This window comes from Colius striatus, chromosome 10 (assembly GCF_028858725.1).
Source record: "Colius striatus isolate bColStr4 chromosome 10, bColStr4.1.hap1, whole genome shotgun sequence".
In the NCBI taxonomy this organism is placed as follows: Eukaryota; Metazoa; Chordata; class Aves; order Coliiformes; family Coliidae; genus Colius; species Colius striatus.
Window position 1 is genome coordinate 30,118,924 of NC_084768.1, and position 23,358 is coordinate 30,142,281.

Sequence of the window (23,358 nt, forward strand, 5' to 3'; positions counted from 1 at the left end):
AGTGCCACTGCTTCTGATCGTAGCCGGGTGTTCTAAGAAGAACCAGATGATAAAGCCAGGAGTTCTGCCGGGGGCTCTGACATGAAAGGAGCTGGGGAGGGAGGAGGGATTTGTCTTGCTTTGGTTTTTTTCTTTTTTCTGAGGCTTGTGCTTTTCCTTACAAGTTGATAAATCACTTCATGGATCATTCTCCTCCTTTCAAGTTGGTCTCAGATTGATCCCCGTGCCCATGTGTTGAGCACACAGCATCAGAGCCCCCACATGTGCGCGGCAGCAGGACAGGACGCTTTCAAAGGCAGCACAGCGGGCAGCTGTGTGCAGGCAGAGCCCCTGCCTCGGGGAGAGCAGGCCAAGCTGGGGCTGGCCTGCCCTCTGACCTTGCCTCCTCTTCGTTTGCCCTTCAGGTTGCCCGTCCTGGAGACCACAGCACCGTCAGGTGACGTGACTCACCCCCATCACCTGGTGTCGGTGGTGCCCAGCCGGTACCCGCGCTGGTTCACCCTGGGGCACCTGGAGTCGCAGCAGTGCGAGCTGGCCTCCACCATGCTCACCGCAGCCAAAGGTTGGTGTGGGGGAAGCTCTGGCACGGGGGAACGTGGTGTGATACTGCACAAGAGCATCAAAGAGAGAAGAGGGAGCTCCTGCTTCTGCTCTCTCGAGCGTTGGAAGAGATCAGCCGCGTGCCTCGCTGGCAGCCTGCCATGGGCAGGGTACAGTGAGCTGGCCTTGGAGCAGCCCTCTAGAATCTGAGAACTCGGGACTCTTGTCCCAGAGGGCCCCAAAGCTTGTGGTCAGGCAGAGCAGGACAGGAGGTTCCCAGAAGGTGCAGGCAAATACCAACCACAATGCTGTGGATGCTGGACAATTCCCCTGGGCGATGCTGGACTTGCCCTGCTGCCCAGCTTGCCCTGCCAGGCATGTCATGGGTTCATGCCACGGTTTAGTTTGAAGCTGCTTATCCTTTTACCTCTGCTTTGTCTCATCCTGCCCTGTGGTGACAATCTTGCATAGGCTGTAGGAGGGAGAAGACCTCCCTGTGCACCAAACCACGTGTGGCTGTCTGTTGAGCTGAAGATGGGGATGGCTGTGCTGGGTGGGACACCGGGGTCCCAGCCACGGGGGGCTCATAAAACACCTCGCTGATGTCTCAGCCCTCTTCAGCTCCTGCCCAGGCACAACGATGAAGGCAAGCACAGGGGCTTTTCATTAAACATCCCTCTGTCCAGAAGCCAACCCCACTGGGACAGCGAGTGCCTTTTGCCCCTTGAGAGCTTGTGAGATGAGTGGTTGGTTCTGCCCCCACAGGCTGCCCCAGCCCCCAGCACTGCCAGCCTAATTGGGAAGGTGCCACTTCCTTAGAGAAGGGGAAGATAAACGAGCCTTCAGAAAGCTCCAGCCTCACTGCCTCAGCAGCCTCTTCTCTCCTTCCAGCCCTCCTCCTCTTGGCTGCTTCCCCAGGGCTTATGGTGTCCTGCCTGTGCTTTGCCAGGCCCTAAAGGAAAGCTGGCACCTGGCTTATCCGTCCAGCCCTCAATGAGGATGAGGTTTTGATGCTGGGGGTTTAGGGCCATTGGATGATGCATGGATGGTCCCACCTTCCCCTTCCTTGAGTGTTCCCCCACTGCAGCACATCCTGATGCCATCCCACGTCCTCGCAGCCCCTCTCACCTGTGCCCCCCTGAGCTGTTCTGGGGAGGTTTGGATTTTGGTGGCGGTGCAAGCAGCTGCTCTGTGTGGCAGGCAATATCTGTAGCTATTAGTCACCTGAGTTGTCTCTATGCCCAGGTGCAGCATTAGGTTTTTCACGCTGCTGTGCATTACTTGGTTTTCTTTGCATGAGCTTTGTCTGCTCAGTTTACAACGATGGGAGTAGAAACGTGAACCTGGAACAAAGCAGAGGAATCTGATATGGCACATTGGCATGTCTGGTCTGCACCCATGCCAAAGGTCCCTCTCCCCACTCTGTGTCCCACAGGAGCCTCTTCCCAAGCCAGTTGCAGGATCGTGACATTAATACGCCTTGATGGGTCCCTCTTCTAAGATCCCACCCATCTCCCAGTTCCGTTATGTATCTTTCTAGCACCTATGGCCTCCTGTGGCAGGAGACACACAGCATCACTGAGTGTTGTGCCAGGAACCCCTTTCTTTGGTGGGTATCTCAGTGTGTCTCAGTTGTGAGAGCTGCACACCTGGCCTGGGACATCCGGGGCCAAGCCACAGTGAGTCTGGATGACCCTTTGTTAGCCTTGCAGAAGGAAGGGACTTACTGAGCAAGACAGTATGTGTGCAGGAAACAGCTTTTCTTCATCTTTTTAACGTTCCTAAATGAAGACTGACCTTCTTGCAGCCATTCAGTGCTGGGCATCTCTCCAAACTCCTCTTTCTTTGAGAAGTCTCTGCCTTACAGTTGTCAAACTTGAGCCCAGGGTAGAACATCCAGGTGCCTGGAGATGGCTGCTCCAGGATGTGTCTGGGATCACTCAGAGCTGTTTGTCCTCTCTGTGAGAGAACGATCTTGAGCAAGGATGGGTGCTGTAGGATGTGTCACCTCGTGGGGAAGCTGCCTCATTTTGCTGTTGGACTGCAGGGCCTGATCCAACATCCCTGTGTGTCCATCCACGTGCGTGTGCAGCGGATCTGACCATGCTGTAGGGCTGGCACAGGCAGGAGATGGGGCTCAGGGGCAAGGTAGGGGGAGGCCAAACCATCTGACCATTCTTGCTCGCACCCAGGGGACATGCTGCGCCTACGCACGGTGCTGGAGGCCATCCAGAAGAACATCCACTCCTCCTCCTTGATCTTTAAGCTGGCCCAGGACGCGTTCAAGATCGCCACGCCAGCAGACAGCAACTCGGACACGACGCTGCTCAACGTGGCGCTGGAGCTGGGGCTGCAGGTACTGGGTGGTGCTGGGGATGCTGGTGGCCTTTCTGTCCCACGTGCTGTGGCAGCGATGCTGGTGTGATGGTCTTCCACCAAGCAGGCTGTACTCCATGGAGGGAGGAAATTCAGCCCTATATGGTCCTGAGCAGGGGAACTCAGCCCTGGGAGGCCCCTGTGCCCACTGGTTTGGGTGGAGGCGAGGCAGTGCCAGAGAGCCCGTAGCCAGCCGGGCTGGAGGGATTTCTAGGGAGCAGCACTGTGTTGGGTGGCCTCGTTGGAGCCCTGTGGGGCTGCTGGTCACCCCGAGTTTGCTTCACAGGTGATGCGCATGACGCTGTCCACCCTCAACTGGCGGCGGCGGGAGATGGTGAGGTGGCTGGTGACCTGCGCTACCGAAGTGGGTGAGTACCTCGCCGTGCCAGGGGGAGCAGGTGGGCACGCAGATCCTAGGGTCGTTGATAGCCCTGCACATCTGAGCTCTCTAAGGTCTCCTAATTCTTCCTGCACAACTGGATATACCTCAGAGTACCAGCTGGCAGGGCTGGGGCCACAGCAGTGGCCAGGTTTGAGACAGGGACAAGTGCCCTATAGCAGGGGCAGGCCAGCAGTGTTTGCTGTGCCCTGCAGCGTGGCAGCACAGGGTAGCCTCTGCCTGTCCCACTCTGCCCTGTCCCTGTTGGGGCAAAGGCAGTGGCTCAGGGCTGCCGTGGGCTGGCTTTGCCTTGGCTCCGGGTACCTGGGGTCTTGGAGCAGCCCTGTGATCCAAGCCAGGCTCCAGGGCTGTGCCGTGATGCCGGTGTTTTCTTGCAGGGGTGAGGGCCCTGGTGAGTATCCTGCAGAGCTGGTACTCGCTGTTCACTCCCACGGAAGCCACCAGCATCGTGGCAGCCACGGTGATGTCCCACAACACCATCCTGCGCCTGAGCCTGGACTACCCGCAGCGGGAAGAGCTGGCCAGCTGTGCCCGCACCCTGGCCCTGCAGTGTGCCATGAAGGACCCGCAGAACTGCGCCCTGTCCGCCCTCACCCTCTGCGAGAAGGACCACATCGCCTTCGAGACCGCCTACCAGATCGTCATCGACGCCGCCTCCACCGGCATGACCTACACGCAGCTCTTCACCATCGCCCGCTACATGGAGCACCGGGGCTACCCGCTCCGGGCCTTCAAACTGGCCTCGTTGGCCATGACGCATCTCAACCTGGCCTACAACCAGGACACGCACCCGGCCATCAACGACGTGCTCTGGGCCTGCGCCTTGAGCCACTCCCTGGGCAAAAACGAGCTGGCGGCCATCATCCCGCTGGTCGTGAAGAGCGTGCACTGCGCCACGGTGCTCTCGGACATCCTTCGCCGCTGCACCATGACGGCCCCGGGGCTGGCTGGCATCCCCGGCCGCAGGAACTCGGGGAAGCTGATGTCCACCGACAAAGCCCCGCTGCGGCAGCTGCTGGACGCGACGATAAGCGCCTACATCAACACCACCCACTCCCGGCTCACCCACATCAGCCCGCGGCACTACGGGGAGTTCATCGAGTTCCTCAGCAAGGCCAGGGAGACCTTCCTCCTGGCGCAGGACGGGCACATACAGTTCGCCCAGTTCATTGACAATCTCAAACAAATCTACAAAGGCAAGAAAAAACTGATGCTGCTGGTGCGGGAGCGGTTTGGGTGAGCCCCGGCCGCCGCCACGCGCACTGGCAGGGTCCGGCCGCGGCACGGGGACTCGGGAGAGAAGAAGGAAGGAAAGCGGAGATGGCCTTTACCCCCCCTTGGCAGAGGCTGCTCTCTTCTGGTCTTCTGTTTCTTTTGTTTGTTTGTTTGTTTGTTTTTCTTTCTTTCTTTAATTTCGTTTGTTTTCCTTCCTTGGATTTAACCATTTCACACGCTGAGAGGATCCAGAGATTCCTTGGGCACAAACCAAAAGGCAACCACGGGGGAGGGGAAAAAAAGGATGGTTCGCTCAGCCCCTGCCCCCCCCTCCCTGCCCTCCCTTGCCAATACCAAAAGCTAACCTGGAAATCTTAATACCTCTTTCCCGAAGGAAGCGGTCGCTGGAGGGATACACCAAGGTTGCAAAGTGCAAAAAAAAAAAACCTTGACAAAAATCACACGGGGAATTAGAAAAGGAAGAGAAAGAGCAAGCGAGGAAAGCTGTGACACTTAGAACCTCACGCGACACCGAAAGCAATGGCTTTGCAGAGCGCTTCTCCCGCCCGCCCCGAGACATGCAAACTCCTCTGTTCGTGAAGATGCTTCAATAAAAACAAGTTAAAGTAACTGTTCTCAGGGATTGCTTACTAAAAGTAACACAAAAGACAAAAAAAAAAGCATTTATGATACTGTAAATACTATAGTATATGTGTCAATTATTAAATTGTAAAGTTATAATTATTTATAATTCTGTCTTTCATTTGGGGGATACTTGAAATTGTCGTGGGCTGGGGCGATTGTTTTTATTATTGCTATTATTATTATTATTGTTGTTGTTATTATTATAACTATTATTTAAACAAAACAAAAACCACACGAAACAAAACCACAGATAAAAAAAAAGAGGAGGAGGCACGCGAACATTTCTCAGGTTCCCACGGCATCGTTAGCAGCGAGAAGGGTGCGGGGGGAGGCAAACGTCCGCTCGACTCGCAGCCCCGGCGCGGACGGACGGACGGACGGCAGGAGGAGCGGCAGCGCAGCGCCGGAGGACAGCGGCGGAAGGGACTCGCTCGGGCGCACGGGGAGGCAGGAGAAGGGAGGAGACGGTGCCCATCGCCTCGGCCAGCGCCGGCTCCTGTGCGGCGGGCGCGGCTGGGTGAGGTGCCCGGGCGGGCGCGGGGCTCCGGGGCTGCCCGGGGCGGGAGCGGCGGCTCCGGGGCCAGGAGCGGGGGCAGCCCCGCAGCGCTGCTCTCCCCGGCGCCGCGGCACAGCCGCCGCTCGGCTCGGCCCTCCCGGCGGCGCCCGGCGCCCGCTCAGACTCTCCAGCCCCGCGGCGGCGGCTCTTCGGTTTTAGTTCATTTTCTTTGCCAGCGGGTTGGGAGGGCTGGGGGGGGAGGGCAGGGCCGGTCTGGATGGTGACTCGTAGTTAGAGAATGTGGGCTAGTTATCTGCTGTCTGGTTTGACGTTGAATTTTTTTTGGCAAGTGACTTTGTGTCCGTGCTCCGGCCAGGAAAGCAATTGTACTGGGTCTGTGTCGCCACCGGACTAGCGGGCTTCAGCCACTCTGTTTCTCTCCTTTTTTTCCTTCCCTCTTTTTTCTTTTGGTTGTTTTTCTCTTTGTTTTCTTTCTGCGTGCGTGCGTGCGTGTATGTGTGTGTGCGACCTCTTCATCTGATGTTTAATAATAAAAGGGATGAACGTTACCACCTGTAGCTTTGCTGCCTGTCTCTGAAGTTGGAGGGGTCACCTGCGCTTGCTGGGCAGTGATGGAAGCAGGGCAGCCCCCTGTTGTACCCAGCTCCTGCACCCCAAGCAAGGAGATGGAGCAGCAGCAAGGCGCCCTGCCCACCCTGCTGCCACTGCCCCATCCATGCTGCAGCCAGCCTGGGCTCCAGTGAGTGTGCTGCAGTGTGGGATGGCGTGGGCACAGAGTCAGAACACAAGGTACTTGCTGGCACCCTGTGCTGCTTTCTGCAGGGGTTGCTGAGCCCTGGGCAGACTTGGCCCCGAGAATCAGGAGAGATGTGTGTCAGGGAGAGATCTCCAGGACTAGTGGGATGGTCCCCAAGAGGCTCTGGCAGCTGGGGGAGGAGGAGGGTGGTGCTAGGGCCATGATACTGCTGCCACAGCACAACAGGGTGCTTGTGATGGGAGTGTTTGGAGGGCTCCTGCCCTGTGGCTGGCTGTCCCCCAGTTGAGTCCTGCCAGGTTTCCCACCCACTGGGGGAGGCCCTGGGTCGATGTCACGGTGCCCATTCCCACCTGAGCAGGACTCTGAACCTGTGGCAGGGGTGGGCCAGCCTCAGGCAGCCCCTCTTCCCCTCCAGCGCCAAGCGTGTCCGTGCTGCCGGGACATGCTTATTGTGCTCTGTGCTCACACAAACCCTTGGCATGACACTGTGCAGCCTGGTAGGGAGGAGCATCCCCATTTCCCCATCCTGACCTGCAGGATGGGCTCGGGGGCTTACCCTGACCTCACATGCCCCACTGCCAGGCTGCCATCGCTGCCCATCTCCTCCAGGGCCATCCAGTTCCCAGTCCCCCCAGCCAGAGCCACGCGGCTGCTGCAGACAAGGTGCTGGTTTAATGCTGCAGCCCAGCCTGGAGCAAGCCCTGTGCCAACACACTGCTTGGGGTGACTGTGCCCGAACCAGAGTCCTGTCCCCAAACCCCCAGGCTCAGCTGTGCTTGTTGATGTGGCGGGAATGAGCGTGCACAGCCTCCACGAAGGCACCCACGTGCTCGGGGTTCATGTCGGGGTAGAGGCCGTGGCCCAGGTTGGCGATGTAGCGTTGCGTCCCGAAACCTTCCAGCATCTTCTTCACCAGCTCGCCAATCTTCTCCTGCAAGCACAGTGGGAAGCCGTCAGTGAGCCCAGGTACATCAGTTCCCAGCCAGCCTGGAGAATGCTGGGACATGAGCCAGCAGGAGGCCTTTAACATAGGCTGGACCCAGTCCCTGCTGCTGACTGCAGCTCACCTTGGGAGCATAGAGAGCGCAGGGATCCAGGTTCCCTTGCAGGGTGACATCTTTTCCTATCTGTGCACTGCAGTAGGGAGGAAATTGGTGAGTTGTATGTGGTGCAGAGGCTGGGGACAGCCAGGCGCCTGCAACCCCCACTGCAGGGAACACAGGACCCCTCAGTGAAGCCCCTGATTGTTGTTAGCTCCACGCAGCACAGGGGCCCAGCTGTCCTTGCCTCTGGAGCTAAAACCTCCAGGCCTGGGATGGCTCAGGGCAGAGGAATAGGTCAGGGGACCCAGCCTGGGGTGCTGCCCAGGCACCCGAGCGCTCTGCCAGACTCTTACCGAGCTTCCTGGGGCCGGATGGTCCAGTCGAGACCGACCACCTCGTAGCCAGCCCGGGCCAGGTCGCGCAGAGCGTAGTGTGCGTCCTTCGCAAAGATGATCTGTGGAGGCAGGAGATGAGCAGTAACTTGGGTCAGGCCCCTCTCCACAGGCCAGACTGCGGGACCAGACGCCATGCCAGGGTCAATCCAGGTGGCCCCCACTCACCATGGGCACCAGAGGCAGTGCCTCCTCCTTCAGTTTGCTCTTGACAGCCTGGGCGATCTCTCTGATGTAAGGCAGGGCAAATTCCTGGAACTGCTCCGGGCCCAGGTGCCCCGCGTGGGACTCGAACAGCTGGAGCGCCTGCCAGGGACACAGGGCTGGGAGAGACGCACCTCAGGCCCTCCTCCTCCCACGGGCTGGACCCTCTCCTCTCCATGTCCCTAGTCCCTGCCTGGCCCTGTCCCCACGGCCCCAGGACACACCTGCGCTCCAGCAGCCACCTGCCCCACCAGGTAGTCAGTGATGACATCGGCCAGCAGCCGCAGCAGGCGGTGACTGGCCTCGGGGTGCCGGTACAGCCAGCTCTTGGCCTTGGACATTGTAGAGGAGCCGCCACCTTCAATCATGTAGGACATGAGCGTCCACTGCAGAAAAGGAGAGGAGTGAGGAGGGTGATGGGAGACAGAGGAAGATGCGCAAGGCCGGTCACAATGCTGAAGGTGGGACCTGCAGGCAGCTCAGAGCCTGGGGTACAGCAGCTCCTGCATGTGACATCCCCCACCTACACAACCCAGTAGCACCCACAGCTCGGAGGGGTGTCACAGCCAGAGCGAGCAGAGAAGCGCAGCCGCGAGGCCGGGATGGCAGAGCCACGGGACTCACGGGCGCCCCGGAGAAGCCGATGAGCGGCACTCTGCCCTCCAGGCTGTGGCGTGTCAGCGTGATGGCCTGGAACACGTAACCCAGCTCCGCCGTCACGTCCACCTTCTGGCGCAGTTTCAGCAGATCCTCCACCTCCTTCAGAGGCTCCGTGAATGTGGGTCCTTTGCCGGGGACCATGACAACCTCCATGCCCAGTGCCTAGGGACAGGGCAGAAATGGAAGAGGTGGGAATGGGGTAACCCCCAAACCCAGCGCAGTTCCCAGCTGCTGCTCCCCGCCAGTGGCCATGGCTCTCACCTGGGGCACCACCAGGATGTCAGAGAAGATGATGGCAGCATCCAGGGGGAATCGCCTGAGTGGCTGCGGAGGGGAAGAAGCGGTGTCAGGGAGGGGCTGGGATCACCTCCCCAACAAGGACCTGGATGAGCATGTGGAGCAGTGGAGTTTCCAAGAACTACACACCTTGTACACAACCCATCCCCTCCTGAGTAGGGAAGAAGAGACTCACAGCTCCTCCCCTGGGGGAACACTCACCTGCAGTGTCAGCTCACAGCACAGTTTGGGGCTTCGGCAAGTGGCAAAGAAATCCTGCGCTGCCCGGGTCTCCCGAAACTCTGTGAGGGAGCAGCCCGAGCGTCACGGGGCGAGCAGCAGGCCCCCCCTCGCCATCCCCCCGCCCCGCACGCCCCCGCCTGCTCACCGGGCAGATAGCGTCCCGCCTGCCGCATGCACCACACCGGCGTGTGCTCCGTCTCCTCCCCGCGTGCCGCTCGCAGGAACGTGTCGTTCTTCAGCTTGGGGAAGCCCTTGGGGCTGCAGATGAGCAAGCAGAGACGGATTGTTACCCGCGAGGCATCTGCTGGCCCTGCCAAATCCCTACGGCTGGGAGCACGGGTTGCCAGGGCCAGCAGCTCGGCCCTGCTCCCCGGGCAGTGGCTGCAGGGAAGGGCTCGCACTCGGTGCGACAAACGTGACAAATGCTGCCCAGGGCCTCTCCCTGCTCGGGATCATGGAGAGGCGATGCCAGGCCATGGGCCCCGTGAGATTAAGTTATCAGAGCCAGCAGCTGCTCCCGCTTGGAGAGATTTGGGGCCAGCAGGTCAGCAGCCCTGCCGCCAGCATCCCGGCCCCTATCTTTGCCTTGCAGCTCCCAGAGCCCCGGGCGCCCGCCAAGGCGGCAGCTACGTGTCTCAGGCTTCCCTCCATGGTGTCAGCCCAGGGGCTGCTGGAGCCCGGCCTGCCCCAGGCGTGGGGCAACCGCACAGGATGGCCAGGGCTGTCCTGCTGTGACAGACAGGGGCTGTGGGGAAAAAGTCCCCAACGGCTCCTGTGTAGGACCAGTCACTTCACTGCCACACCAGTGGCCCTGCTGATCCATCGTCCCAGTGAGGGGTCAGCACTTCCAGTGCTTCACCAGCATGGCATCAGCCCTCCCAGCACCTCACCAGTGACCCCAGGGCAGGATCCTTGTGTCAGCACCATCTCCCCAGGGCCACCCCAGAGCCACCCCAGTGTCCCAGCACAGGACTCCAGTGTCACATCGCCGCTCCCGGGGCCACCCCAGTGTCCCAGCACAGGACCCCAGTGTCACATCGCCGCTCCTGGGGCCACCCCAGTGTCCCAGCACAGGACCCCAGTGTCAGATCGCCGCTCCCGGGGCCACCCCAGTGTCCCAGCACAGGACCCCAGTGTCACATCGCCGCTCCCGGGGCCACCCCAGTGTCCCAGCACAGGACTCCAGTGTCAGATCGCCGCTCCCGGGACCACCCCAGTGTCCCCAGCACAGGACCCCAGTGTCACATCGCCGCTCCCGGGGCCACCCCAGTGTCCCAGCACAGGACCCCAGTGTCACATCGCCGCTCCCGGGGCCACCCCAGTGTCCCAGCACAGGACTCCAGTGTCAGATCGCCGCTCCCGGGGCCATCCCAGTGTCCCAGCACAGGACCCCAGTGTCAGATCGCTGATCCCAGGGCCACCCCAGTGTCCCAGCACAGGACCCCAGTGTCAGATCGCCGCTCCCGGGGCCACCCCAGTGTCCCAGCACAGGACCCCAGTGTCAGATCGCTGATCCCAGGGCCACCCCAGTGTCCCCAGCACAGGACCCCAGTGTCAGATCGCCGCTCCCGGGGTCACACCAGTGTCCCCCGTGCAGGCTCCGGTGCGTGCCCCCACCGTCCCCGCGCCGGTTACTCACAGCAGCCGCTCGCCGCCACCCTCCATCCTCCCGCGCCGCTCCGCGGCCCCTCCGTTGCGGCGCGTTGCGGTGCGTTGCGGCGCGCCCCGCCTCTCCCCGCCCCCGCCCCGCCCCGCCGCCGCCATCTTGCCGTAGCCCCGCCTCTCCGCGCCCCGCCGCCCGCCCCTCCTCACGCTGCCATCTTGCCCCGCAATCGCTCCTCCGTACGCCTCACGGGCGCCGCCATCTTGCTCTACGTCCGCCCCGGAGGGCGTTGCCATCTTGCCTGGCCGGCGGGCGGGGTTTGCCGTAAACCCCCGAGTAGCGACCCCGCGTGCGCAGGGTTCGGGCCGCGGCCGCCCGTGCGGGGGGCCCCGGGAGGCGATGAGCGCGGGCGGGGACGCCCCGCACCAGGTGCTGGGCCGGCTGCGGTTCCTGCTGCAGTGCAGCGAGTGCTTCCGCCGCGCCCGGGCGCTGCCCGCCGCGCTGTGCTACGTGCCGCGGGAGGTGCAGTACAAGATCTGCAAGGACCCCGCGGCCGCCGCCGCCGCCGCCCCCCGCAGCCTGCTCAGCGTGTGGGACAGCCCGGGGCCGGCGCGGGGCGGGAAGCGGGCGGCGCGGACCACCATCGAGGTGCGGAAGGGCGGCTGCCTCCGCGCCACCGGCGAGGAGTACTGCAACGGCGCCGGGCTCTGGGTCAAGCTCAGCAAGGTACCGGCGGGCGGGGGCACGGGGGGAGGTGCGGCCCGCCGAGGGGCCCGGCCGTGCGCTGACGGAGCCGCCCGACCCGCAGGAGCAGCTGGAGGAGTACCGGAGCGGCTGCGAGCTGGAGGAGGGCTGGGTGCTGGTGTGCAAGCACGCCGACGGCGGGGACCGCCTGGTGCCGGTGGAGTCCACGGAGCGGATCCAGCGGCAGCAGCAGCTCTTCGGGGTGGACTACAAACCCGTCATCAGGTGCGGGGCCGCCGCTCTCTGCCTCTCGGTCGGCGTCGCCGCCTCCCCGGCGAGGTTCTCCTCTGGCATTCACCCAGGCCCGGCCGTGCGGGCCGTCGGTGTGCGGCCCCGCGGCCGTCCCGGCACGGCTGGCCGCCTCTGCCGTGGGAGTGAGGCAGTAGGGATGCCAGATGCGGAGGTAATGGGGTTTGGGTTGGTCGCCGTGCTTGTCACTTGCGTAGCATGGGCTAGAGGAAATAGAGATGGTTGGAAAGGAAAGGGTAGCCGGTAAGGCCGGAGGTGATGGGTCTTTAAACTCGGATCTTGCTTCCAGCTGGTCCTCGACCACCAGCTCCTCTTTCCCCCTGGGATTTTCTCACGCTCCCCTTCTCTGGGTTGTTTCAGATGGGAGCAGGTGGTGGATCTGACGTACTCGCTGCGCCTCGGAGCGAAGCCCAAGCCCATGGAGCAAGATGAGGCCGCAGTTGAGAAGCTTCGGTATGAGCTGTTTCCCAGCTTCTGCTGCACTTGGGTGCAAGCCACTGCCTCTCCTTGGCTGCTCAGACAGCTGTCTCCTGCAGACCGGGGGAGAGGGGGGAAGACAGGTAGCTGGGAACAGCTCTCGTCCGAGATAAGCCTGCACAAAGCAGGGCAAGACCAAGGCAAGCAGGACGTGGACCTGCCTTCCCTGACCTGTTGGCCTGCCTGCCTCTGGCTTTCCAGACTCATTAATCCCATTTCCCTGGCAGGTTTGTGCCCCCAACGTGGACTTACGAGTGTGATGAAGACCTGGTGCATTTCCTCTATGATCACATTGGGAAGGAGGATGAGAACTTGGGCAGCGTCAAGCAATACGTGGACAGCATCGATGTCTCGTCCTATACGGTGGGTTAAAGGGATGAGGCCGTGTCAGCCCCACTGTGCCATGAGGCTGGGGAGCGTGGATGGTGTTTGGTGTGCTGCTCTGGGCTGGGCTGTGTTTGAGGATGTGGAGAGATGCTTGGGAAGAGTCGTGTAGCACATTGTGGCCCCTGGAGGAGCTGTGATTTGAGAAGCAAATGCTAATATTAGCTGCCGAGCTGATTTTAGAGAGGGTTTGATACTCTGTGCTCTGTGTGTGACCCCAGAGCACCTTGGAAAGGCCAGCCCCAATGTCCTGTACGTTCTGTATTCCCTGCATCTACCCACGGGCCATCAAAGGAAACACACCAGCTTGACACCATCTGTATCTTGAGACTTATGAGGAGAGTAACCACTAATTCTACCCCCATCTGATCTTCCTTTTGTTACTGCCCTCTTCCAGGAGGACTTCAACGTGTCATGCTTGACCGACAGCCATGCCGACACGTACTGGGAGAGTGATGGGTCCCAGGGCCAGCACTGGGTGCGACTCAACATGAAGAAAGGCACCATTGTCAAGTGAGGCACCTCTCCTCTGCAGCCCACATTCTCTGCATGAGTCCATCGTGGCCTAAAATTTGCCTTGCCCCTCAGCCCTTGCTCTGGCTCTGGGTTCAAAGGGGCCCTTAACATTGTCACAGGTGCCCAGGGATCCCAGCACCAGCTGCGTGTGCTTGATAACAAGGATGACCAATCAATGATAGGGAGCAGCAACAGGTGTTCACATGTAGTTGCCTTCTCCTCATTCGTTGCTTCCTTTTGCAGGAAGCTCCTGCTGACAGTGGATACCACTGATGAGAACTTCATGCCCAAGCGGGTTGCTGTGTACGGGGGTGAGGCGGACAATCTGAAGAAGCTGAACGATGTTGGCATTGATGAGTGAGTGGATGGAAGTGAAGAGGGGACTGTGGCCCTTACAGGGGCCAGAGGTGATGGACACCCTAACCCTGAACAATTGTGCCAGCAGCAGCCTTACTGAAGAGGCCCAGTGCCTCAGGAGAAGTATTTCCCATCTCTGAGATGTGAGTTCACTCTGTCTACAATGGCAGACAGCACAACCATCAGGGTTCTCGTCCGATTGTGGGACCTGTTGGGATCACATCACCTGGACCTGAGGCACCAGCAGGTTCAGGCATTCAGCATAGGCCTGGGTCTGGGTTTCTGGCACAGGCTTCCATTTCAAGAGATGCAAACACACAAGCAGCCGAGTGGCTTTTGGTAGGATGGGCCAGGGAACAGCTCTGCAGCCGTCATCTGTGCTGTGTTTGCAGGAGCTACACTGGGGATGTGTGCGTCCTTGAGGACATGGCGACACACCTGCCTGTCATCGAGATCCGGATTGTGGAGTGCAGAGGTAGGGCTGGGGGTTATGGCCACCTCCACAATGCATCTGTAAGATACTGTACATTAAGAGTTTGTTCCTGTGGCTTGTGCTTCTTGGCCCTGTTTTAAATGAGATGGAGAAGATGGGAAGCTCTGGGAGGGTCTGGAGGTTTGCAGGCTCTCAGCTTTCATTCTGTCTTTCTCTGCCTTCAACCATGGGTTCTTTTTCCTTCTGTAAATGCCCCTGTTCCTCTTCAGAGAGGTGTTTCAGGCTCTCCATGCCCAGCCCAGAGGTGATGGAGCTGCTCATATTCCTAGTGCCTTTACTTCTATACCTCTCATGCTGGAAGACTTGCTTTCTCGTGGCCTTAGCGTATCACCCGTTGTCTTCTTTGGCAGATGATGGGATTGATGTTCGCCTTCGAGGCATCAAAATCAAATCCTCTCGACAGAGAGACCTGGGGCTCAGTGCTGACATGTTCCAGTTGCCCAATTTAGTGCGCTACCCTCGCCTAGAAGGGACAGACCCTGACCTGCTGTACCGACGAGCCGTGCTCATTCAAAGGTACCGCTGGGAGAGGGGCAAAGTGGGATGGCATTGGCTGCATGGGTGTGACTGGAAGCTGTAAAGCATGTGACTCCCCCGGGGACAGGTATCCTGCAGCCTGGAGAAAATAGAGTTGTTTGGGAACACAGTGGACTCTCAGGGGTAACTCCCCTGTGCTTTCAGAGGACATTTGCACCTCAAGTTCACAGTGTCTTGCGTGTTGCAAATCCACACGGTGTATGGGGCAGAGTCCCTTGTAAGGGATGCGAGGTCCCTGCAGTGCCCAGCCAGTGGGAATTCGGTGCCAAAGTCTCTGTGGTGTAGAAGACCATGCTGGGCTGGCTTTGGATGGATTGTTACTTCTCTGCTCGTGTCCAGGGATGTCTGGTCTGGAGTAGGCTGGTCCAGATCCCTGTCCCTCCTGTGTCACAATACCTTCTTTGGGATTTAGGTTCATCAAGCTCCTGGACAGTGTCCTGCATCACTTGATCCCAGCCTGGGACCACACTGTTGGCACGTTCAGCAAGCTCAAGGTGAGTGATTTCCCCCTGTACCTGGCAGGGCCTAAGTCTGGCAGGGGGATTACACTTGGGCTGTGATGAGGGAGGCAGTCACTGCTTGTTGCCTTTAAGGCAGCTCAAGGGAGGTACCTGGCTGAGCAAAGTTCATTAAAGCTGTGAAAGTTGATACTATTTAGAGGATAGTTTCCTGCTAAAATGCTGATGTGGCAACATGTAGCTATGGTTAACAAGTAGAACCAAACCAGAGCACATCCTCAAAAGGACCTGCACTGTAGAAGCACTGGGCCTGTGAGCTGAATGCAGATTTCTGAGATCTCAGCCCAGGACACACTGTTCCTGCAGTTGCTGCCAGCAGCTTGGAGCTGGCTGAGTCCAGACAGCAAGGCTTTTACCAGTAACTTCTTTCTGGCTTCTATAAGCTTTTGATTTCCATCTTTCTCATTAGACTGAGTTTGTCCCTCCAGTTGTCTATTTTCCTATATCCTCTCCTAGAATACATGTTGGTGTAGCCCCATCCTGTGTGTTTCCAGGCTTGGTGTGGTAACTCCTGTGCCAGCTCAACACAGGACCGAAAGCATTTGAGGGTTCTTGTTTAAAGGAACTTGCTTTGATTACAAATAGGAGGGATAGCAAGACTGATGAGAGTGAGGGTGAAGGAGAGCCCAAGCAACTCTGGAGTGTGAGCATCAGATGATGACTGAGGGAGAGAAGGCTGGGCTTACTGTCTTCCTTAAGCCAGACAGCAAAATCTTTCAGAAGCAGAGGTGCAGCAAATATTGTGAAGGAGAATATGTCTGTGTGTGGAAGGCAGTGGCCCTGGGAAGGAGACAGACCTGGCAGTGCAGTGGCTTCAGCAGGAAGTAGGTGATGTGTTTTGGACACTGGGCACTTCTGACATTTTGGACATACCCATTGGCAGCATATCAAGCAGTTCTTGCTGCTGTCCAAGAGGCGCACGGCCCTCATTACCCAGTGTCTGAAGGACTCGGAGACCAGCAAGCCCAATTTCATGCCGCGGCTCTATATTAACCGACGCCTGGCTATGGAGCACCGAGACAACCCTGCCCTGGACCCCAGCTGCAAGAACGCTGTCTTCACCCAGGTACTGTCCCTTCTGGAAGGGTCCCTGCTGCTCTGGGGAAAGTGAGGCATCCCAAAACCCAAATGAACCGCGTAGAGATGAGTGGAAGGGATAGCTTTGATCTGGAGACACCTAGAGACCTCAGGGTCTCTTCACATGACTCATAGACTCTACAGTTACACGTGCTCATGATCCCTTATCCAGGAATAACATCTAGGAAGGATTTGGGATCTCTAAGTTGATATCTCTGTCCTGGATGCTCTCTGTGGCATGTCGCTGATGTAGAGCATAACAATCTCCTTACACTAAAAGGGCAGCAAAGAATTCTTGTGTGGTAGCAATAACATGACTGCATACAGTCCTGTTGCTTGGTTTTACAGCAGTGTAGTGTTGGTCTTGCTATTTTCATTCGTCCCCACCACCTCCAAAAGATCTATGTGTGCACAAACAGCCCAGACTGCTGTGAGGTTTAATATCTGCTCAATGTACCTCTGAGGCCAGAAAGCTCCATTCAGAGGTCGGGACTCTAATTCATGTTTTCTTTCTAGAAATGAATGGTTCCTAGACCACTTAGAGATCAGCTTCAGTCAGTATTTTAAGATTTGGGGCAAACCAGGTTTCTCCCAGTTTTCTGCCTTCACCTGGCAGTGTTTCCCCTGGAGAGGGAATAACAGCCTTGGTCTTCTCTGCTTGTTGCAGGTTTATGAAGGCTTGAAACCCTCAGACAAGTTTGAAAAGCCTCTAGATTACAGGTGAGCGGTGTTGGGGGGGAGTGAGGGGATCATGCAATGCTGAGTGCTACGTCTTTTGTCACAGCATGATGTCCTGTGCTCTGGAGGGGGTTTGCTAGGGCAGGAGCCAACTCAACCATGTTGTTCCCAAGCTGTCACCTCCTCACTGGGGATGCAACTGTCTCTGGGGATTGAGATCTTGTCCTGTCCAAAGCCCACACTCGCCTACCCGGGTCCCCTGATGTCCCTGCTTTGCCTGCTGCCTCCCCAGCATCTCCCTGGCTTTGAGCAGCTCCTCAGGTGATGGCTGGTTCTCCACAGGTGGCCCTTGCGTTATGACCAGTGGTGGGAGTGCAAATTCATCGCAGAGGGCATCATCGACCAAGGTAGGGGCTGTGTGAGGCAAGAGCTCCTCTGGGGCAGAGTTGGGGCTCGATGGAGTGACTGTTGTTGTAGAAGCTCTTGTTTGCTCCCAGTGTCACTGCCTGTGGAGGAGGGAAGGAAGACAGGTTGTCTCTTCCTGCTGCTCCCAGCCATGTCCCAGATAAGGAGGACTGCTTGCTGGGATGGGGACCTGACCTCCATTAGTCAGTAACAGCAACTTTGGCAGTGCCAATGCTCCCTCTGGCTGTCCTCCACAGGCCAGGCAGGGATATGATTTCTCCTGTCTTATTTACTCTGGTGCCATAAGGCTCTGTCAGGAGCCTTCTGCTCAGTCCTGAGCCAGGTTGGACCAGAATTCCTTATCTTTGCTCCATGACTCTGAAGGTCAGCATGTGAGGAGTTCACATCACTAAAATGCCCTTCTTTTGGGGTCGCAGGTGGCGGTTTTCGGGACAGCTTGGCAGACATGTCGGAGGAGCTGTGTCCCAGCTCAGCAGACACCCCCGTGCCTCTGCCCTTCTTTGTGCGCACGTCCAACCAGGTGCTGTGGGTTGGGGGTATTTGAGGCAGATCTTTCTGTGCCTGGCAGAGCAGTGTCCCTCTGCATGCCAGGGACCTACCTACTTCTGCTGGTCAGGAGCTTTTCCTCATGAAGGCTTGGGTGGATTGCTCTGTGGCATCTGCAGAGAGAGACCTGGGAGTGCTGGTTGGTAACAAACTGAACATGAGCCACCAATGTGCCCTCATGAGCAAGGCCAATGGCATCCTTGGATGCATCACGAAGAGTGTGTCCAGCAGGTCAAGGGAGGCTCTGCTCCCTCGACTCTGCCCTGGTGAGGCCTCATCTGGAGTCCTGTGTGCAGTTCTGGGCTCCTCAGCTCAAGAGGGACAGTGAACTGCTGGAGAGAGGCCAGCACAGGGCCTCCAAGATGATCAGGGGACTGGAACATCTTCCTTATGAGGAAAGGCTGTGGGAACTGGGGCTGTTTAGCCTAGAGAAGACTGAGGGGGAGCATCATTGACAGTGACCTGGTGGGCGGGTGGGACAATACTCTTCTGTGGTGCCCAGTGACAGGACTGGGGGTAATGGACAGAAGCTAGAGCACAAAAACTTAAACACAAGGAGAAACTTGTTTGGTGCTGAGGTGAGGGAGCCCTGGCCCAGGCTGCCTAGAGAGGATGTGGAGGCTCCTTCTCTGGAGGTTTCCAAACCCACATGGACATGTTCCTGTGTGACCCGATGGAGGGGAACCTGCTTTAGCAGGGGTTTGGACTGAATGAACTCTAGAGATCCCACCATTCTGTGGTTGTATGATCTTGTTTTAGAACATGCTGGCAAGTGCCTGGATACTTGTCTCTCACTAGGAATATTGCCAAGGAGATGGGAGGTTTATCCTGTTGTGTTACTTCATGCTGTGCTGAGGTCATGACTTGGGGTTTTGCTTCTCGCTCTTGCAGGGTAACGGCACTGGAGAAGCCAGAGACATGTACGTCCCCAACCCCTCCTGTAAAGACTTCCCAAAGTATGAGTGGATTGGGCAGATCATGGGAGCAGCTCTGAGGGGCAAGGAGTTTCTGGTAGGCTTTCACCCCCATCCCTGTGTAGAGGATTGCTGCAAAGGGAGTTAGCCCCGTTCTGCAGGCTGACAGGAGCGTGGGAGGGCTCTGTGATGGCACACTGGGGCAAAAAATGTTTGTCAGGGGCTGGGAGAGCTCACAGTGTGAGTTTTGGGAGATGCTGCTGGGAGCTTGGTAGAGGGTGTCAGGCTTTTGCTCAGCTATGATGAGCTCTGTGTGTCAATAAGGCAAGTAGGGAAGCTCCTTTGTGTCTGCACCGTTGAAGCCTATCTCTGTCTTTGGGTGTGTCTTCTTTCACACAGACTCAGCGAAGTCCCTGTTCTTCTGCAGGTCCTGGCTCTTCCTGGCTTTGTATGGAAACAATTAACAGGAGAGGAGGTCAGCTGGAGCAAAGACTTCCCTGCTGTGGACTCTGTGCTGGTGAGAGGGACTGGGAGGCTGTGCCTATCCTATTCCTTGTGACACTCAGCAAAGTGGTGATTTGTGTCCCTGTCGATTCGTGTCCCTGACCTCATGTGGTACTTGCCTCCTCCCGTGATGTGTCAAAGAAACATGCACAAAAAGGACACTCTTGGCATTGAATGCATCCTATAGCTAGTATAGAGATGTAGCTCTGCTACTACTGCTTCAAGCATGTAATGCCTCAGGGTGTGCTAAACAGCTATAGGGCATTATATACCATACTGTGCTGCTGTGGCTGTCACTCCAGCCCTTGTCTGAGAAAGGAGGAGATGTGGGCTCAGGCACACCGCTGCCCACTGGGCATCTCTTTAACAAGCACTCATCTGGGGCCTGGGCAGGTGAAGCTGCTGGAGGTGATGGAAGTGATGGACAAAGACACCTTTGAGTTCAAATTTGGGAATGAGCTGACCTACACAACGGTGCTGAGTGACCAGCGTGTGGTGGAGCTGATCCCCGGCGGCGGCAGCACCGTGGTGCGCTACGAGGACCGCAAAGAGTTCATCCGCCTGGTGCAGAAGGCTCGGCTGGAGGAGAGCAAGGAGCAGGTAACACTGTCCCCCAGCACCAGTGGGCATGGAGTTGCCAGGCACACAGCCTCTGGGTCTGTCTCTGGTAAAATGTATCGTGGTTAGTGTCCCTCTGCTCGTTAAGATAAGGATAGACAGTTCTTTTTGGTGAGGTCCTGGAGCCTGTGAAGTTGTTGAGAAGCAAAGTGGCAGCATAGGAGGACAGGAAGGTGTTGTTCCCAGCTCTGGCACAGACTTCCTGAATGAACTGGGATGCATCTCTGTAGGATCCTGTTCCCTTCTTCAGGTTCCTTGGAGTATTTGCTGAGCAGTCACAGCAAGACATGTGGCTTACTTGTCTCCTTTCAGATCATGGCCATGCAGGCTGGGCTGTTGAAGGTGGTGCCCCAAGCTGTTCTTGACCTCCTCACCTGGCAGGAACTGGAAAAAAAAGTCTGTGGAGACCCTGAAGTCACAGTTGATGCCCTGAAGAAGCTCAGTAAGTGAAGGGGCCTGCTGAAAACTCCTTTCTTGAAAACAAGGCTGTCTTCTCTCCGTGCTGGGACAAGGAGAGGTGTGGAGGGCCGGTATCAGCCTTTATTACAGTGGGAATGTGGGCCAGTATAGCTCTTGCCTTTAGCTGGGTGTTTGTGGGGGCAGGGGTGTCCTTTTCTCCATGCTAGGCCTCAGAGTAGAGACTGGGCCATTCCTAAACTGCCAGTATCCAAGTCTCTGAGCTGAGATGTGGATCTGGATATGCTTTCTGGGAGGGATCTGACTGCCTGTGTCACTCACACCTTGGGTCTACATGCTCACACCCTGCAGGCACCTAAGGGGGTTCCTTCCGTGCTGGCAGAAGATCCCTGGATGAGAAGGGGAAGCCCTACTATATCCAGGAGTGGCTTAGATCTTTAGTAAACTCCTTTTCTGTCTCCTTTCTGCCAGCCCGGTTTGAGGATTTTGAGCCCTTGGACACCCGTGTTCAATACTTCTGGGAAGCCCTCAACAACTTCACCAATGGTGAGTGATTTGCTCTGTCCCTGCACGTCTTGTTCGTGCTCACTGGGAACTGGGAGGGTGAAACCACCCTCGTTGCTGCCTGGGGAACAGATGGAAGCCAAGGAGAACAGGTAGCTGAGCCGAAGGAACTGGCTGCTTGCACAGGGGACACCTGGAAGTGGCTGAAGTGGCTGTACTACATCTCACATCCCTCTAGGGTCTGCTGATGCCTTTGCTTTTCCTTCACAGAGGATCGCAGCCGCTTCCTCAGATTTGTCACTGGCAGAAGCCGCCTTCCAGCACGGATCTACATCTATCCAGACAAGATGGGGTGAGTCTGTTCTTCTGTAGACTGCAAGGCTGATAAATGCTACACCAAAGGAATGTGGTCTGCTCTCCCCTGCCTCACTGGCCTGTTTGTTCTGACCAGTTTGTCCCCTTTTCCCCAAGCTCTGAGACAACAGATGCTTTGCCGGAGTCGTCCACCTGCTCCAGCACCCTTTTCCTGCCCAACTATGCCACGTAAGTTTTGGTGTTTGCCTGCATCCTGGGGGACTGTGTGTCTGGGCTGTCTTCCTGACCTTGGTGCTGACCCCTAGGACCCATCACTTTGCCGTGTGGCTGCTGTGATTCTCTGTGAGCGTAGCCTCCCATCTCAGAAAGCATCTGTCCTCTCAGCTGGCAAATGCAGCCATGGCAACTCCTCTTTGTCTTTTTTTCTTTCTGCCTCCTCCCATCCCTAGAGCCAAAGTATGTGAAGAGAAGTTGCGTTACGCTGCCTATAACTGCGTGGCCATTGACACAGATATGAGTCCATGGGAAGAGTGATGTTGCAGCCTGACTGAGCAGCATGGACAATATTTGGACAGAGCCTGTACAGTGGGAAGAGCTCCCCTGTACCCCTAGGATGTGTATATAAAATAAACATATAGATGTGAAGCCTGGCTCACAGCAGTGGTAACCAGAACCTCTTTGGACATGGGGGTTTGGGCCTTCGGCATGGTGGGAGGTAGTTTGGAGTGTAAATGTGATTGCAATACTGAAACCCTGGCCCAGCCTCATGACATCTGAACAGTCTGTTAGGCTTTTCTAATGGGTCTCTTCTCCACATGTCCCTGTTGCAGCTGCACAACTTGCTCCTCCCAGGCTGCTCTCTGCTCCAACCAGGAGTAGGGTAGGGCCACAGAGCTGTACGTCAGCTCACAGCACAGGACAGGGAACTGGCAGCTGCTGCCAAGACCACAGGGATGCTCACAGATGCTCAGTGTGTCCTAGTCCATGTGTCCTGACCAAAATCTGTTGCCTTGTTCCTGCTCTCACATGAGGTCGGTGGAAATGAGATGCCCAGTCCAGGTTTAGGAGGAAGGAGGCAGGCTGGTGGCAGGTGCTGCAGGGGTGCCACTGGCTACCAGGTGTCACAGCAGACCTGCACGGTGGGACTGTGGGTGCTGTCAGGAAAGGAAAGGACAGGACTCCCTTGCTTGTACATAGCCCATAATCCGAGATCCTCTCACCACCCGTGGTTCCCTGCACCCCTGTGCAGAACCGACTGCTGGGGGAGCTGCTTCCCCACAGGAGGTGTGGGAGCTGTCTGCTTCCCTCCTGCTGTGTAACCTTCAGTTCTGCATCCAGCATGCTGCAGGCTCTTTGAGCCTTGGTTTTCCCCTAAAAGCCAGTGTGACAACTACATGGAGATGTGCAGGCAGGGCCAAGCTCTTCCCTCTGACAGTGGGGGTTAGAGCAGCAGCAGCAGGCACAGTGGTGCCAGGCTGTGATCCCCTCTGCTGTGGGGAGGTAGGTGGGGCTTTCAGGTAGACAGGGTAATCTTTTTGCCTCAGGAGTGAAGAGACTTGAGTGCCAAGGGTTGGAGCTCCCTGAGCAGGTGGACACACACTGTGTGAGCAAGGAGAGGGCGATGCAGTCTTTACAACTTCAAGATGATTGGATACGCTCCTTGATCTGGGTGGGTGTGAAGTCCCATCTGCTGGAAGAGGGAAGTTTTTGGAAACCCCAGAGTCACCTCAGTAATGAGCTATGTGACTTTGTGACTGATTTCAATGCCAGTGTCAACAGGAGCAGAGCCCATGTGATACTTTTCAGCGCTGGTGGCTGAGTCACTTGCTAGAGTGTCTTGTTTTATGTGTTCAGGAACAAGCTGGTGAAAGGACTTTGATCTGCTGGCTTGGCCTCAGTCAGGAATGTTGGTGAAGGAGTCTTCAGCATCCAGCTGGGATTTGAAGTGAGCCATCTCAAATCCTTTCTGGTATCGATCCTGCTTTTCCCAACCTTCCCCACTTGTCTAAGGGAGATCAGCAGAAGGTCACATTAGTTACTGGACAGAAATAGAAACAGCAAGAAAATTTACCTCCTCGCTGGTGTTTTATTGCTGGGCTGGGGACAATTAGTTGATGAGTGAGTCAGGGCAAGATAGTCTTTAGTGGAGCATGAGCTGATGTCACCTGTGAGGATGGGCAGGTGAAGAGCCAGCTGGGGCTGTTCAGGGTGAC

General features: G+C 57.4%; 3 protein-coding genes across 4 annotated transcripts in view; 2 read left to right on the forward strand and 1 right to left on the reverse strand.

Moving 5' to 3' along the window:
- Positions 1-6,241, forward strand: part of ZSWIM5 (zinc finger SWIM-type containing 5) — a 99,419-nt gene extending 93,178 nt beyond the window's left edge. The window contains 4 exon segments of the mRNA XM_062003838.1: positions 405-562; positions 2,733-2,896; positions 3,203-3,284; positions 3,694-6,241. Of these exon segments, the coding sequence (XP_061859822.1) occupies positions 405-562; positions 2,733-2,896; positions 3,203-3,284; positions 3,694-4,556 (1,267 nt within the window). The 3' untranslated portion in view covers positions 4,557-6,241.
- An 862-nt stretch (positions 6,242-7,103) lies between these two features.
- On the reverse strand, positions 7,104-10,999 carry UROD (uroporphyrinogen decarboxylase). 2 transcript variants are annotated; one of them, XM_062003841.1, is made up of 10 exons: positions 10,908-10,999; positions 9,414-9,526; positions 9,248-9,327; positions 9,011-9,073; positions 8,714-8,911; positions 8,314-8,475; positions 8,054-8,191; positions 7,847-7,947; positions 7,518-7,584; positions 7,104-7,381 (listed from the first exon to the last, which is right to left on the reverse strand). In XM_062003841.1, exons 1-10 carry the CDS (start codon positions 10,931-10,933, stop codon positions 7,217-7,219), a joined length of 1,113 nt encoding a protein of 370 aa, XP_061859825.1. In that variant the 5' UTR covers positions 10,934-10,999; the 3' UTR covers positions 7,104-7,216. The 2 variants fall into 2 exon arrangements, with proteins under 2 accessions (XP_061859825.1, XP_061859824.1); XM_062003840.1 differs by having other exon boundaries at positions 9,011-9,106.
- Positions 11,000-11,095: 96 nt separating this feature from the next.
- HECTD3 (HECT domain E3 ubiquitin protein ligase 3) lies at positions 11,096-21,790 on the forward strand. The gene is made up of 21 exons (XM_062003839.1): positions 11,096-11,597; positions 11,680-11,840; positions 12,225-12,317; positions 12,569-12,704; positions 13,123-13,238; positions 13,485-13,598; positions 13,991-14,073; positions 14,442-14,607; positions 15,041-15,122; positions 16,030-16,212; positions 16,891-16,943; positions 17,244-17,308; positions 17,744-17,847; positions 18,765-18,884; positions 19,215-19,304; positions 19,685-19,891; positions 20,222-20,351; positions 20,798-20,872; positions 21,101-21,182; positions 21,302-21,373; positions 21,595-21,790. The coding sequence occupies exons 1-21, from the start codon at positions 11,271-11,273 to the stop codon at positions 21,677-21,679; spliced, it is 2,544 nt and encodes an 847-aa protein (XP_061859823.1). The 5' UTR covers positions 11,096-11,270; the 3' UTR covers positions 21,680-21,790.
- The last annotated feature ends 1,568 nt before the right edge of the window (positions 21,791-23,358 follow it).